At 36.5% G+C, this 16239-nt stretch overlaps 3 protein-coding genes across 3 annotated transcripts; 1 reads left to right on the forward strand and 2 right to left on the reverse strand.

Annotated features, from left to right (window-relative positions):
• The first annotated feature begins 9951 nt into the window (after positions 1–9951).
• Positions 9952–10650, forward strand: LOC106796555 (E3 ubiquitin-protein ligase CHIP). The gene is made up of 4 exons (XM_041010340.1): positions 9952–10059; positions 10166–10233; positions 10389–10452; positions 10546–10650. The coding sequence occupies exons 1-4, from the start codon at positions 9952–9954 to the stop codon at positions 10648–10650; spliced, it is 345 nt and encodes a 114-aa protein (XP_040866274.1).
• Positions 10651–12994: 2344 nt separating this feature from the next.
• On the reverse strand, positions 12995–13590 carry LOC113001038 (uncharacterized). The gene has a single exon (XM_026127658.2). It carries the CDS (start codon positions 13529–13531, stop codon positions 13148–13150), a length of 384 nt encoding a protein of 127 aa, XP_025983443.1. The 5' UTR covers positions 13532–13590; the 3' UTR covers positions 12995–13147.
• A 4-nt stretch (positions 13591–13594) lies between these two features.
• On the reverse strand, positions 13595–15802 carry LOC100818429 (uncharacterized). The gene is made up of 3 exons (XM_003556984.5): positions 14017–15802; positions 13806–13924; positions 13595–13693 (listed from the first exon to the last, which is right to left on the reverse strand). Exons 1-3 carry the CDS (start codon positions 15800–15802, stop codon positions 13595–13597), a joined length of 2004 nt encoding a protein of 667 aa, XP_003557032.2.
• Between the last annotated feature and the right edge of the window lie 437 nt (positions 15803–16239).

Consider the following 16239-nt stretch of genomic DNA (forward strand, 5'->3'; position numbering starts at 1 on the left):
GAATTTGAATTTTGAATCATGTAATCGATTACCAGATATTTGTAATCAATTACCAACAATGACACTTTAGAAAATACTTTGAAAAGACATGACCCTTCAAAATATAACTATGTAATCGATTACCAGAAATCTGTATTCGATTACCAGTGAAGAATTTTACAAAAAGCTTTTTGAAAAGACACATATCTTCAAACCATTTTGTAAAGGCACGAAGGGTCTATTTATATGTGTGTCTAACTTCAAAAAATAAGAGAGATTTTAAAAGAACTTAATTGTCAAATGCTCTCTCAACAACTCTTGGGTAAACACTTACAAATCTATTGAGAATTCATCTAGGAACTTCAAATTGTATTATCATCTCTAAAAGAGAGAAATTCCTCTAGGATCTTCAATTTGTATCATCCACTTTAAAGGAGAGAAATCTTTTTGTTCATCTCAGAAAGTCAGTTGTAATCAAGAGATTGATTGTCTCTTGGATTGTGAGAATTGTAATCAAGAGACGGGTTATCTCTTGGAGAATCTTGAACACAAGGGTGAGGATCCCAAGGTGTGTTCAAAGTCTATAAAAGATCTACAAAGATAGTGGAAAATCTCAAGTGGGTTGCTTGAGAACTGAACGTAGGCACGAGAAGTAGCCGAACCAGTATAAATCGAGTTTGCATTTCTCTCTTCCCTTATCTCATTTATTTTATTGCAATCAATTTTGTCTTACACGTATATAGAACATCGATTAAATTGATTGTTACTTCTTCTTCTGCATTCTGAGCCTATCATTTAAAAGGGGGTTAAAGTTCGCTAGTGGGAAAATTTTAAAACATAATTCACCCCCCTTCTGCATTCTGAGCCTATCATTTAAAAGAGGCCACTTGTCCAACAAGTGTTATCAGAGCAGGATTATTGTTTAAAGTTTAAAAACTTCAAGAATAATTATGGCTTCATCTAACTTTCCATTTCTTGAGGGAAATTCTATTAATAAGCCTCTTGTTTTCAATGGCGAGGATTGTCATTATTGGAAAACCCAAATGCAGATCTTTATAGAAGCCATATATTTAAATATATGGGAAGCCATTGAAATTGGTCCCTTGATTCCTACAATTTCAGTGGGAAATGAAACTATAAAAAAATTAGAGAAGAATAGGATGATGATGAAAGAAGAAGGGTTAAATACAATTTAAAGGCAAAAAATATAAACACTTCTTCATTAAGCATGGATGAATATTTTAGAGTCTTAAATTGAAAAAATGCAAAAGAAATGTGGGATACATTACAAGTAACTTGTTAATCGGTGAAAACGACTAACTTTTGTGTATAAAACTTGTATAAATTGTATCAAACTCTCTCAATTTATGATTATTTTGTAATGTTATAAGTATTTTCTGTTAAGTATAGGTAATAAATGCTTAGTATTTTCATTTTGTATGTTTAATAATCATTTTCTCTCAATTTCAGGTTAATTAGGCAGGCTTTGGAAAAGGCTGTTTTCACTTTCTCACTAAGCCAATCTCTTGGCTTAGTGAGCATCCGCTAAGCACAACACTCCTGGGCTAAGCGCGAGGAAGAATCCAGAAGAATATGAGTTGTACAGGTTCGCTAAGTGCACTGTTTGAGTTCATCCGCTAACCGAGAAAGGCACGCTAAGCCAAAAATCACTAACGTGCGCTAAGCGGTCCATACGCGCGCTAAGTGCACGAGCATGAACAAGGCCACCTATTTAAGCCTGAAATCAAATTTTGTGAAGGGAGTTTGGACTGGGATTCAGAGCTTTGCATGTCTAGGGTTTCTAGAGAGAGAAATGTCCAAGTTCCAGAGAGTTTTGAGAGATTTTGTTGTGTGAAGATCTATAGAGACCAGAGCTTGAAGCAAGAGCCGGTTTGAGAGCTTGAGATGAGTTTGTGAGTGATTGTGAGATTCTAGAGGTGAAGGAGACATCCTCACCACTTGTATTTTTTCAATCTTTCATCTTGTTCTTCTCTTTGTTGTTAAGAAGGCTTCCTGGTATGGAAAGCTAAATCCTTTGTTGGATCTTCCCTGTAGGTACCTGATGTAAATATATTTCTATCTATTTAATGATGTTTTGTGTGTTCTTTGTGCTATCTGCTTTTCATTCCAGTATGCCTTTACCTTGATCACGTAGATACATGCTTTGTTAGGGTCATTCAACAGTGGAAACTGGTCTAACTCTAAAGTCCTTGATAGTGTTGGGCTGAGTTGTCGTGCTTTCACGAGGAATCGGGGTGCGATAAGTTAGTTGAGTATGTGTGTCTTAATGCGGTCCTGGTTGAGTTTAGTCTTACAAGAGGAATATGTGGATGATGCTTGATCAGGATTAGGCTAAACTATCATGAGGAATCGGGGTTTAGTATCTCAGGAGACACCATAAGAACACATGAGCATTGTTAGATAGAGAATATCTTTTTAGCATCAAGCACCTATTAGGATGACCAACGTGTTCTCTACTTGTTTTTACACATCATTTCTCTCGCGTGATTTTCTTTCTTTTTGATAGTTTATACACTTGTTCATATTCACACTTACTTTTACACACTAGACGCCTATTTGCTGAAATAGCTTACCAAATAACACAAGTTCCCCGAGTGTTCGATACTCGGTTCTTACCGTTTTATACTACTTGTGTGATCCGGTGCACTTGCCGGAAGCTGAACATAACCCATGAAGGCACAACTAATGTCAAGAGATCTAGAATAAACACTCTCACACATGAATATGAACTGTTTAGAATGAATCAAAATGAGACCATACAAGATATGGAAAAGAGATTTACACATATAGTTAATCATCTTGTATCATAGGGAAACATATTTCCTAATGAAGATCTCATTAACAAAGTGCTGAGATGTTTAAGTAGACAATGACAACCAAAAGTAACAGCAATTGCAGAATCAAGAGATCTTATTAACATGTCTCTTGAAACTCTTTTTGGAAAGCTTCAGGAACATGAAATGGAACTTATGAGACTCCATCAACATGAAGAGAATGACAAAAATAATAAAGGAACTGCACTCAGAGCCTCATCATCTTGTATTCAATTTGTATCATCCACTCTAAGTGGGTTGCTTGAGGACTAGATGTAGGCACGGGAAGTAGCCGAACCAGTATAAATCGAGTTTGCATTTTCTCTCTTACCTTATCTCATTTATTTTATTGCAATCAATTTTGTCTTGCACATTTAAAGAACATCGATTAAATTGATTGTTGTTTCTTCTTCTGCATTCTGAGCCTATCATTTAAAAGGGGGTTAAAGTTTGTTAGTGGAAAATTTTTAAAACTTAATTCACCCCCTCTTAAGTTATTGAGGCCACTTGTCCAACACTTTAGACCCAAATAGTTGATTATGTACTAATGATAATTGATTAAATGTGAATTAATCTCAATCCTAAGATACAAAGCCTCGATATAGTCAATTATATCAACATATAGTTGATTATTATGATGCAAAATTGAAACTTAAGAGATTTTATAAGCTAAGTTACGAAAGTTTCAATTCTGTTTAACTAACTTTCATGGATTAATGCTATGTCAATCAATTAAGCATGTTGAAATACATATCCTAGTCTAGGATGCATGGATACAAGATTTTCACATACAATTAAGCATTAAATCAATAACAAAAGATTCTAATAGAATACTAGCATTCATTATTACAACTCATCAGCATAATATAAATGGCCTCATATCATCTTCAATATCTTTATGTTTACATTAAAACCATACACAATTTCAAAAGGAGATAATTTATTAGTAGCGTGCACAACCATACTATAAGCAAATTCAACAAGAGGTAAATATTCTTCCCATGTTTTGATGTTCGTTTTTATGGTCGACCAAAGCATGGTTGAAAGGATCTTATTAACCACCTCGATTTACCTATCTATTTGTGGGTTACAAGTGGTAGAGAAGAGAAGATTTGTTCTAAGTTTCCCTCTACTAGGTCCTCCAAAAATGACTTAAAAACTTGGAGTCACAATCCGAAACTATGCTCATGGGCATCCCATGAAGCCTTACCACTTCTTTGAAGAACAAGTCTGGCATATGAAGGGCATCATCTACCTTGCCACAAGGGATGAAATAGGTCATTTTAGAGAATCTATCAACAACCACAAAAATGGAGTCCCTTCTCTTCTTAATGTGAGGCAACCCTAACACAAAATTCATAGACAACTCATTCCAAGGGGAGTATAGAGTCCATGAGGCATTACCTTAGGTTTGACTCTTTTACAAACAATGCATCTCTCACAAAGTTTATGAGCATCATGATTTATGCTAAGCCAATAAAAATGCTCATGCAACATATCTAAAGTCTTTTGTACCCTAAAATGCCCCATTAACTCTCCCTTGTGAGTTTCCTTAATCAATAATTCACACAAAGAGCTCTTAGGCACACACAAACATTTTCCTCTAAATAAGTAACCATCTTGCCTAAAGAACCCTCCATGTGCCATATTCTCACATGCAACATACATTTTAGAGAAGTTGCCATCATGCACATAGAATTCCTTGATGTATTCAAAAGCATGCATATTAGTCTCAAGAGTAGCTAATAAAGTATGCCTTCTAGAAAGTGCATGAACCATTGCATTTACCTTTCCTTGCTTGTGTTTGATCACATAAGGAAACTATTCAAGGTATTATACCCACTTGGCATGCCTTTTATTGAGTTTACCTTTCCTTTTCAAGTACTTAGTGATTCATGATCACTATAAATAACAAATTCCTTAGCAAGAGGTAATGTTGCCCTTTCAAGCAAATCAACTTTGAAAAGATACAATTATAATTCAACTAAATAACACATCCACTGAAGCCTAAATTTAAAAATATAAGTATTAGTATGATTCATGGCTTTGATTTGGACTAGTAAATGAGCTTGCATATAACTGCTAGTGCATTAGTTGTTTTGTTGGTAACAACTCAACCAAAATAGTATCATAGAAAGTGATCAATAGTTGTGCCAATGTCCTCTTTAAAGTACATCTTACCTATTCAACTTGTTATCACAAACATGATTAATTACTACAAAAGAAAGAAGCGCCCCACCCATGAAGTGTCCTAAATACTCTAAGGATTTTGCAAGCAACTAACTCTTGCTTAACCCCCATGGCCCCCAAAAAAGTAGATTGGTACCTTTTTTTATATCAACAAGTAGATTGGTAACCTTGAACTAGTTCTAACCTACAAAACACTAGTTCTCACAAAACCAAATACAATAAGGTAGTTGTCTCCCACTTAGAAAGCCATATCAAACTCAATTTGACAACACACAAAAAAAATATATGCAATAGGAAACATCCATTTATACACACCAACAAGAACTTCAACACAAAAGAGGCAAGCAAGACAAACAAGTTTAGACGATAACTCATATGTTTTTAATTTTGAGATTATGGTAAATGACTAGATATTAACAATAAAAAAAGTTGTTTGAGAATATACCATTGAACATCAATGTTGTTTATCAATTACATAAACTTTTCCCTTACCTGGAGAGCAATAATAATTTATACCTCTAATGGAAGCTACAACAACCAATTATACAAAGCTACTCATAAAGAATAAGAATGCCTCTACAACCTGAATGCACATCCACTGCTTGATTTATTAGTATGGAAGAGCTTGGTTGATCAAAATTCCATTCTTCTCATGGATATTATGATAGTTTGTACTTTAATGACCATGAGATATATGATCAATTTCCTTGAGTAGGCTTGATGGGTTACTTATCAACAACCATGCTATTCAATCCATATGGTAGTCAAGATACACCTGCATAACAAGATTGTTGTAAGGTCAAATAAGACAAAGAGGTAAAAACATCATAGTAATCCATTTTATCATCATATTGATATTGTAAAATAAGTCAAATGCTAAACAAATAAATTGCTAACCATTGGGTTTGACTTAACCACGATTTTCAATAGGGTTGTAATGGCTTGGAGGCATGAGTTGGGTTTCAATTTATAAGATCAATTGGAATAAGGAGTTATTCACCTAATTGATTCATAAGTTGCATATGAATGCAATTGGAAAAGAGTTTCCTACCTAATTAACTAAGGTTTGGGTGATTAGTCAAAGTTGACTCAAGATGAATTATATATGGATCTTGGTCCACTAGAAAATCTTTCAATGAGATTTTTTGAGTCAATATTGAGGATTATTGATTTGAGTAAAATAATGGAAGCATATTTAACAGAAGTCCTTGTTAAATATGTTTTAAATCGTGATACTAAAATCTGCATATTTAAATGTTTTAAAATAACCATGAATGCAAAAACATTATCATTTTGATTGATCCATGAGAAGGACAAGTTATCTTGAAATAACTTTCTAGATTGGTATAAAAACTTGAAGATTATCCTCAAACAAGTATGTAAGCTATACATGCTCAATGAGAAAACCCCTATGCCACATGTGGCTAATCCATCATAGTTTGACAAAGATGCTTATCAGAAGCACTTAGACGGCATCATTGATATTTGATATCTCATGCTTGCTACCATGAGCTTAAAGTTGCAAAAATAACACGAGTTCATGGAGTTATATGATATGACTATGCCCCTCAAGATGCTCTATCCAGAGCAAGCAAGTCATGAGAGATACCTAGAAGAGAGCAAGGAGAAGAATGGAAGTAAGACTCCTCTTCAAGCAGTCATGTTATTGATGTCAATTTGTCATTTTGGTATTGGAGCACATGTACTTGTGATAAAGTACTAATGTAGCTCCATGTGGAGCTTGTAGGCCTTGGATCTTCTTCATCAATGGAGTCCTTTGCTTCTTTAATTTTAATGGCAACAGAATGAAGAAGAAGAAGAGTTAAGAGGAGACACTACTTCAAGGAGAAGATGAGTCTAGAAGAAGCTCACCACCATAGGAAGCCATGGATAAGAGCTTGAAGGTAGGAGAAGATGAATGGAGGGAGAGAGAGAGAAGGAGCACAAAATTTTGTGCCTCAAGAGATGTATGAACTTTGAAGTTTAATTCTTAAATGATCAAAGTTTAAAAAATGCACACACATGACCTCTATTTATAGCCTAAACGTCACACAAAATTGGAGGAAAATTTGAATTTCTATTCAAATTTCACTTGAATTTGAAATTGAATTTGTAGAGCCAAAATTTCACTAATTATGATTAGTGAATTTCAGTTATGATTCAGCCCACTAATCCAAGATTATCCACTAAGTGTGCTTAGCTATCATGAGGCATGTAAAGCATGAAGGACATGCACAAAGTGTGACTATATGATGTGGTAATGAGAAATTACAAAACTACCCCTAATACATGTGAAATTACAAATATTCACTTAATGCATGTGAAATTACAAAACTACCCCTAATACAAAAACTAGTCTAGGTGCCCTAAAATACAAGGGCTAAAAAAATCCTACATTTCTAGGGTACCTTACGTACATTATGGAACCCTAAATACAAGGATAAAAAATAATGAAATCCTAATCTAATATGTACAAAGATAAGTGGATCCAACCTTGTCCCATGGGCTCAAAAATCTACCCTGAGGTTCATGAGAACCCTAGGGTCTTCTTCAACAGCTCTAGCCCAATCCTCTTGGAACTTCTTACTCATGGCTCTGGTAACTGGTCCCTTCCTAGGGTGGATTGCATCAAATACAAAACAATATTTAATTCATAAACAAAGATGATAAGGGAAGTTTGCACATGCTAGTTCAAAATTGAGACCTTTATTGTTGTGCAAAACAAATAAGAGAGAGCTAGCATGCACAACCAAAGAAATAGACAAGAATATAATCTTTAATATGTCAAACACAAATCCATAAGAACCCAACCATGACTATGAATCTCTTTACGAAGTAATACCAACATAAAAAAATAAACATAAAAAGAAAAGGCAGCAAAACATTGATGGTAGAAAGTTCAAGGATTTGAAAAGAATTGGATGAAATAGGGACTCGAAATATGGGTGGTGATATAGTAGGAATATAAAAAAATCAATACCTTTCAATTTACTTTCAAAGGGCACATCAAATAATCAAAACCAAAGTATCCTAAACAATAGAACAATACCAAGGAATCCTAAACAAAGAACAATACCCCATAGACCGCGAATCCCAATTGGAAAATTGGTTCAATAAAAATTATAAAAAATTCAATACATGAAAATTGCAAAAGCAGTTCCACAAACTCACTAATTTGGTTCAATGAAAATTAGAGAAATTTCAATCTTCCAAAATGACAAAGATTGAAATAAAAATCAAAATCAACAAAGACCTTTTAGTTAATCTCATAATGCATGGATAGGTTACAAATCACAATAATAGAGGAGATTGAAATAGTAGTGGATTCCACAACGAAAGCCATGCTAGAGCCAATGAATGTAACAAGCATGTTCTTGTAGGAGAAGCAACAATAAGAGTTTGTGCTAACAATGATTTAGTCGTGTCAAACCAGCAACACCACCACTATGACTTTGAACTAAAACCAAGTCCTTCGACCACCACCGCGATGTTGTCCTTGTGTCAGTTCACAAATCAACTAGTAAGTCTTCGTCTTTAACTTTGGGTGTAACCTCTTCATCTCCCTTGTGCTCCCTTCACCATTAGATATTTTCCCAATTTTGAGTTTTCTTGTCATAGATATGGATTTTTTCAAATCAATGGTGAATGCAAAGGAGAGGCTTTAAGAGAGAGTTGAACAAAAGCCATCCCCCAACCCTAAATGAAAGGGGCAATTTTGGATTATCAAAAAATAAAATTTTATTATTTATTATTAAATAATTTTAATGGAACCTGATGTCATCTAGGACAAAAGGGCTTAAAGTAATGTTAAAGGGAAAGAATATAGGATGTAATTAAAGCAAAAAACAATACAAGTCTTTGTAATTTACTTAAAAGAAGAAGAAGAAGGCCTGCATGGACACAAACCTAAAAGTGACGTGTTAGACACAACCAATAAAAATTAAAATACATTATATCAATATATTGAATTAAATTTAAATAAAGAAATAATAAAGTTTTTTTAAGCACCGAAATCCTTTCTTCTCACCGCAACAACCGGCTTCTTCCTCCTGGTCGGTGAAGACATTTTGATAATAACGGAAGGGTCGTTAGCGATTAAGGAATAACAGGGAACGACGATCAATGGTCAAAGTCAAATACCGCGCCTTCTCGCGCTGCTTTTGCATCATTTGTGTCAACCGCGCCTTCTCGCACTGCTTTTGCATCATTTGTGTCAACCGCGCGCCACTTAAGTAGTCGTGTCACGTACTCCACTCACTTATTTCTCTTACAAAACCATAATAAAAGCACCTAATCAAACACTGTTGCGTATTTCAACCTGATCCATTAACACAAGATAGATTTTTAAAGAAGACACGTCACCCAGTTTACAAAGGAGTGAGGTGTGCGGTGTGGGCTACGACAACCTAATAGCAGAACACGGTGGGAAGAAGTGGTGAGAGGAGGAAAAAGAAAGGGTCCAATGGTTAAAAAACGAATAATCTCAAAAAAATAATTAATGTGTTGGCAGTTTTTTTCATTGGTTGTGTCTAACATATCACTTTTAGTTTTAGGTTTGTGTCCACAGAAGCCTTCCTTCAAACCAATGGTTACACCTATGGGGGATAAAAAGGTAATTAAACTTATAACAATTATGTGCCCAACCCGAGTGGGTCAACGACAACTTCCCCAACACGTTGTGTTACTCTCTTCGTCTTCGTCGTTTTCATACCCCTTCTCCCTTCAAACCCTGGGAAAATTCTCGAACAATGCCCCTTCTCCCTCCGTAACTCACCAATCCATCCATAAATACACACACAAACATTTTCATTCAACATTTTTTTATTATTTCTTTGTATCGGTCTAATATCCACACATTTCCACATTAAATAAATACACACACATTTTAGTTTTTTCATGTACCCATTCGCGTGCGATAGAATTTTCTAGAGCGAGAGATTTCGGCGTAATGGGTCCAAACGCGGCGGCGGCGAAACAAGCGGAGAAACTCCGAATTGACGGCAACACTTACTTCAAAAAAGACCGTTTCGGTGCCGCCATCGACGCTTACACCGAGGTATTACTCTTCTCGTTCCCTTTATCGTTACCGTTACCGAGAAATTGAGTGATTAATTAACCCTTTGTTTTTTTTTTCTCTGTATGTTTTTTGTTTGGGTTTGAAGGCGATTACGCTGTGCCCTAATGTTCCGGTTTATTGGACGAATCGCGCGCTGTGCCATCTCAAGCGCAAGTATGTAATGTGTGAGCGTTTAATTCTGCAGTTCTTTGTTTTGTTTATGGTATTAATTTGATTTATTGTGGTTGCATTTGTGTGCAATTTTCCGGAAATTTAGTGGTTGTGGTGCGATTCAGAATGCTTTTTAAATGTGTTTGGTTTGGTTGTAGTGATTGGGAGAGAGTAGAGGAAGATTCTCGGAAGGCAATTCAGTTGGACAGCAATTCAGTTAAGGTTTTTGTGACCAATCTCCTAGTGATTTTGTAGTTCCTGCTGTCGTATATGCGATCGCTAATAATTTAGCTTCTATGGTTGGTTTGAGTATAGGCTCATTGTGACCAATCTCCTTGTGATATTGTAGTTCCTTTTGTTGTATACGCATTGGCTAATAAGTTAGCTTCTATGATTGGTTTTGAGTATAGGCTCATTTGATGGTTTAAGATGTGGGATTTTCTTTTGAATTGAGTGTGCTGCACGTTTAGTTGTGTGACTGTGTCTTCACCTTGGGATAGATGTACTTGTGCTTGGTGGTTTGTGGCTTGCAAAACTTCATGACGGCCATAGATTCTTGAAATATGATGTAAGAAGCCTGGATTCTTAAAAAATGGCTAAGATTGGTGCCGGACTCATATTTGATAGCAATACATGTGTGGTAATATTGTCCATATTTTTGAACTTTTATTGATTGATGCAATTGGGATATGACTTTGATACTTTGATAGCAATATGCGCACGATAGTATTTTCCATTTCCTTTTTTTTCCTGAACTTTTATTGATCGGTGCTGTAAAATAGAAGAAACTGAGGGATATTTGGTCTAAAAACTGTGTTAGGGTACACAGTGAATGCATGGTTATATAGGATAATTACATCAGTTATACATAAATAGAGGATATTCTACTTTCTCTAAATCAAAGATAATATCCCTATAAACTGTAATTAATACTAGAATCAGAATATTAATTCTGATTTTCAACATTCCCCCTCTAGCTGAAGCTTACTAAGAGCATCTCCAACGTGGGTGCTTCATGAGTTGATTAATAATGTGATGCTTAAGTGAGTTGTTTATATAAGCAACAGTTCCTTAATTCATTCTTACCAATTAAAGAACCATTTTTCAATTACAAAATTTAATGTGGCTCAAGTTAAGCACTCACTCTAGCAACTTTAGCATTGGAGTAAATTTTTGTGTAGAGTTTTTAAATCTATGTGGCATAGTAGGGCTCACAAATAACAGAATCAACTCATTTAAGCAATCATGCATTGTAGATGCTCTAAGCAATCAACTTGTTACAAGAAAATTTATTCCCACTAATAAATAAAAAACATAACAAAATCAGGGATCTTGGTGAAATCCGGGAATATTGCTAGGAAGAGAGAGCTGGAATACCCATCAGCATAAAAAAATCCAAAGCAAGTTCCAATCTTCTTAACACCAAGATTTGAAAGCTTTAAACGAAGCGTGGAGACCCAAAGTTATTCAAATTGAAGAGACGAAATTGTTATAAATAGCCAGGGAAGTGAGAGAAGTCACTGAAAAACACGCCGGAAAGGAACAATGTCAGAATAGGCAACCGAAAAGTTCTTTCTCGGAAAATAAGCGGCAAGCTGAAGGTGGTGGCCGGAAAACACATTGAAAAAGTCCGCTGCAGAATAGGCGATTGAAGTTCTTCGCCTGAAAATGAACGGCAAGTAGGAGGCGGCGGCAAACCATTGGCTAAAACTCTCACAGGAACTCAAAGCAGCCATGAGAGTGCAGCAAAAAGGACAAACAAACAGTATCTGCAACAAAAGAAAGAAGCTGGAAAAATGAATGGGTTACAAAAGAGAGACCATGTCGAAAGAGGTCGGAATGGCCTGAAACTGCAGGGGTAGGTGCAAGAGGAAGGGACGTCGAGGGAGGTGGAAGTATGCCGACAAAGGTACTGTCAGGCATTGGAGAACAGTGACATGCGGCTGTTGTTTGGCTGGCAAAGAGAGAGCGTGCGCAGGAGTGTCGCTGGACCGTTCATGACACCGTGACCACCATCGTATAGATTGGTGGATGGTGATGCTGATGGTGGGGTCACCGACCGAAGTGGTGATCGGAGCAGCGGTGGTTGGCAGAAAAAGAAACACTGGAAAACAGAGAAAAAGGTCGCTGGAACAGGGGACGAGATAAGGGGCTACTAGTAGAAGGGTCCACTGGAATGCGGAAAAAGGAAAAAGGTCGCGGGTATAGAGAAGCTGGGAGAAATGTGAAAGAAGTTGCTAGAAAAGGAGATAGGGTTTATCGGAAGAGGGTAGCGAGCAAAAGGGCTCATCAAGGACCCACTGTCCTTGGTGAGGGATGGTTTTTCCTTATTCCTTCAACCTAGCTCTAGATACCATGTAAAATTGAAGAAAATAAAGGGAAATAAAGTGAATACTTTTGTTAGAGTACACAACAAATGTTTGGTTATATAGGATAATTACATTAATTATACATAAATAGAGGATATTTTGTTTTCTCTAAATCAAAGATGATATTCCTATAAACTGTAATTAATACTAGAATCAGAATATTAATTCTGATTTTCAACAGGTGCATCTGGGACATGACTTTGGTAGTTTGTTAATTTGAATGCCTTTTCCTTTATATCTTTAAATCTATAGCAATGTTGTTAATGGCGGATGGCGGTTCATGGCGGAAAGTCAAAAATCCGCCATAAAAATATGGCGGATGGCGTAGCGGAAAATGGCGGATGTCATGGCGGACACAAAAAAAAAAAAAAAACATATATATAAACTCATTGAAATTGAAAAAAACAAAGGATTGCATTCAAATAAACTAAAAAAGTTTCATGAGTTCATACAATAATCAAGTACCAACACCAAATAAACTCATTAAAGAGTTCAAAATAAGAAAATGATAAAAACATAATGCAAAGTGCAAAGTGAAGGTTGAGGCTCTAATCATCTTCTCCAATCCCAACATAATCATCTTCGTTGTTATCATATGGTAATGGAGCATCTCCCTCTCCCTCTTCCCCATCAGACGCCTCAAAATTGACCATGATTTCTTCTTCTTCAGATTCAACATCAATATTCTCCTCAACATCTAGATCCTCATCATTTTCTTGGACTGCTTTTTGCTTCCTTGATGAAGATCCAACAACCATTGCCTGTTTTTTAGAAGTTTGGGCAGCAGCAACACTTGTTTTTTGCTTTTTCCGCCTAGTATACATCCTACACTCTCCAACCCCCGAAGCCTGATACACAGTTGCCCAATTTAGAGCATCATCATCTTCAAATACCAAATCATTTCCAGCATCATTATCATCATCTTGATCCATCTCTCCCACGAGCCATTCATTGCATACATCAATATCATTAAGAGAAATTGGATCAATTTCATCTCATGCATTATATCTTTGCTTCAATTGTTGGTTGTATTTGACAAACACCAAATCATGCAACCTCTTGTGCTCAAGCCTATTTCTTTTTTTGGAATGAATCTACAACATAACAAATAAATGTTGATTTCAATCTCAAATATACTCCAAATATAACTTGATCATCAAAATTAAATAAAATTAAAAAGTATAGTTAGAGTTTTGTCACAATTACTTGCTCAAACACACTCCAATTTCTTTCACATCCTGAAGCACTGCAAGTCAAACTCAAAATCTTAATAGCCAGCTTCTGCAAATTTGGAGTTTGTGACCCAAACATTCGCCACCAATATGCTGCAATACCAATTACCAACCAAGAGCATAACTTAGAATTCTGAATTCTAACACTAATACATAAAAAAAATAGTATGATAAAAGTTTCTTACTAGGAGAATGGGTTTTCCTTTGAGCCATTGCAAAGTCGGAACCAAAGTGGTCAGCACCAATCTTGTAAAGATGCAACTCGGTTAGAATTTTCTGTTGCACATCAAATTGTGGAATCAACTTCTTAATGCACTCAAACAAACCATTGGTGACCTCAAAATCAAACTCTAAGTCAGTGTTGTCATAAAAGAACTCTGGATTTAAGAAGTGGGCAGCTGCATGCAATGGCCTATGAAGCTGACAATTCCATCTTTTATCAATGATTTCAAACACATCTTTGTACTTGCTTTCATTGTTGTTGAAAGACTTCATAATTGTTTCTTTTGCCTTGTCCATTGCTTCATAAATATAGCCCATGGCTGGTTTCCTTTCACCATCCACAAGACGAAGCACTTTCACAAGTGGAGCCATGACTTTAAGAGTGTAAACCACACTATTCCAAAAAGAAGGCATGAGCACTACCTTTGCAGCTTCTTTTCCCTTAGGCTCCTTAGATAGCTTGTTCAAGGTCCATTCATCAGAAGTAAACATTTTTCTAATATTGGCTTTCTCTTTGTGAAGCCTTTCCAAGGTTAGATAAGAAGTGGCAAATCTAGTAATAGCATGTCTCACCAATTCCCTCTTGTTTGTAAAATTTCTCAACAAACTTAAGGTACTAGAATGGGCATAGATAAACCCAACTAGATTAATTGCCCTTCTAATGGTCTTCCTTATCAAGGGAAGCTTCCCAATATCTTCAAGCATCAAATCAATACAATGAGCTGCACAAGGAGTCCAATAAATATGTTTCCTTTTCTCCTCCAACAACTTACCCGCTAAAACATAGTTGCTCCCATTATCGGTTACAACTTGAACAACATTCTCTTCTCCAACTTCCTCCACAATGGCATCAAGCAACTCAAAAAGCTTTTCATCTGTCTTCACAAAATCAGAGCCATCAACAGACTTCAAAAACATGGTACCAGCTTGAGAGTTAATCAAAAAATTAATGATGCATCTTTGTTTCCGATCAGTCCATGCATCGGACATAATAGTACAACCATACTTGACCCATTGCTCCCTATGGCCTTTCATCAAATTTTCAGTATATTCAACTTCCTTCTTCAAGAGTGGAACTCTGATGTCATGATAGCTAGGAATGGGCAAATGTGGCCCATATTGACCAATGGCTGCAACCATGTTCTCAAAGCTTTTCAATTTAATGAGGTTGAATGACAAACCTGCTTGGTACCAAAAGCGAGCAATATGTTGATGCACCTTCAATACTTCATTCTTATCCATTGACTCTCTTATGTTCATTTGCCTCAGCATCTCCATTTTTCTCCGATTGATTGCATTTTCTGGATTCTTACAGAATTTGTCCATTGGTCCTTTTTTAGTCCCACACTTTGTCTTTGCACTTGCAGCAGCATTACAAGAGTCCGCAAACTCATCTTCTTCACTTCCATCACATCCAATCGGTTCACCAAATTCAAAATCTCTTATATTTGCCATATTACCACTGCCAGAAGTACTGTAAGTGGTCCCACTTTTTTTTGTAGCCATATATTCCTTCAACTCTTCGATTACATTTGGGGGAGTTTTCTTGCAAGCTGCAACGTTGCCCGACTTCCCAATCAGGTGTTGTTTGGCTCGGGTTATTCCTCCCTTAGTGATTTTTCCACAAAAATTACAAACAATGGTGTTTGTATCTCCTTCCACTAGTGAATGGCAATATTTCCAGCCTGGGTCTGCCTTATTTTTCCTCGTTGCACTTGCAGTAGCAGCATCGGATGATGGTTCAGCCATTTAAAAGAGGTCTGAACAGAAAAAAAAAAATTGTGGTGTCAAATACGAAAAAAAAAAAAAAACAGACTGTTGACAGTAAAAAGGGGTGTCAAATAGCAAAAGGAAAAAAAAAAGCTGTAGACAGAAAAATGGGGTGTCAAACAGCAAAAAGCCCAAAAAAAATTAAAAAAAAAAAAGAAGCAGACCGCGTCTTCTTCTTCTTCGTTCGTCTTCTTCCTGTCTTCTTCTTCTTCGTGCGTTGCCGGGGTCTTCTTCTTCGCTCGTCGCCGCCGTTCGTGCGTGCTGCAGGGGGTGGTGTCGCGGCGGCGGCTGGGTGGTGTCGCGGCGGCTGGGTGGTGTCGCGGCTGCAGGTAGGCTGTTGGGTGGTGTCGTCGCGGCTGCAGGTAGGCTCGTCACGGCGGTTCTCGTGCGTGCGGCTGGGTAAGCTGTAGAAGTCG

The sequence above is a fragment of the Glycine max genome, chromosome 16 (genome assembly GCF_000004515.6).
Source record: "Glycine max cultivar Williams 82 chromosome 16, Glycine_max_v4.0, whole genome shotgun sequence".
Taxonomy (NCBI): domain Eukaryota; kingdom Viridiplantae; phylum Streptophyta; class Magnoliopsida; order Fabales; family Fabaceae; genus Glycine; species Glycine max.

Excerpts from the sequence above, each read along its gene's own strand:
- LOC106796555 (XM_041010340.1), top strand. The coding sequence starts at position 9,952 with ATGGGTCCAAACGCGGCGGCGGCGAAACAAGCGGAGAAACTCCGAATT. Across the intron at positions 10,060-10,165 it reads CCATCGACGCTTACACCGAG|GCGATTACGCTGTGCCCTAA; the intron begins GTATTACTCTTC and ends TTGGGTTTGAAG. Across the intron at positions 10,234-10,388 it reads CTGTGCCATCTCAAGCGCAA|TGATTGGGAGAGAGTAGAGG; the intron begins GTATGTAATGTG and ends GTTTGGTTGTAG.
- LOC113001038 (XM_026127658.2), bottom strand. The coding sequence starts at position 13,531 with ATGGATCAAGATGATGATAATGATGCTGGAAATGATTTGGTATTTGAA.
- LOC100818429 (XM_003556984.5), bottom strand. The coding sequence starts at position 15,802 with ATGGCTGAACCATCATCCGATGCTGCTACTGCAAGTGCAACGAGGAAA. Across the intron at positions 13,925-14,016 it reads AAGGAAAACCCATTCTCCTA|CATATTGGTGGCGAATGTTT; the intron begins GTAAGAAACTTT and ends TTGGTATTGCAG. Across the intron at positions 13,694-13,805 it reads ATTGGAGTGTGTTTGAGCAA|ATTCATTCCAAAAAAAGAAA; the intron begins GTAATTGTGACA and ends GTTATGTTGTAG.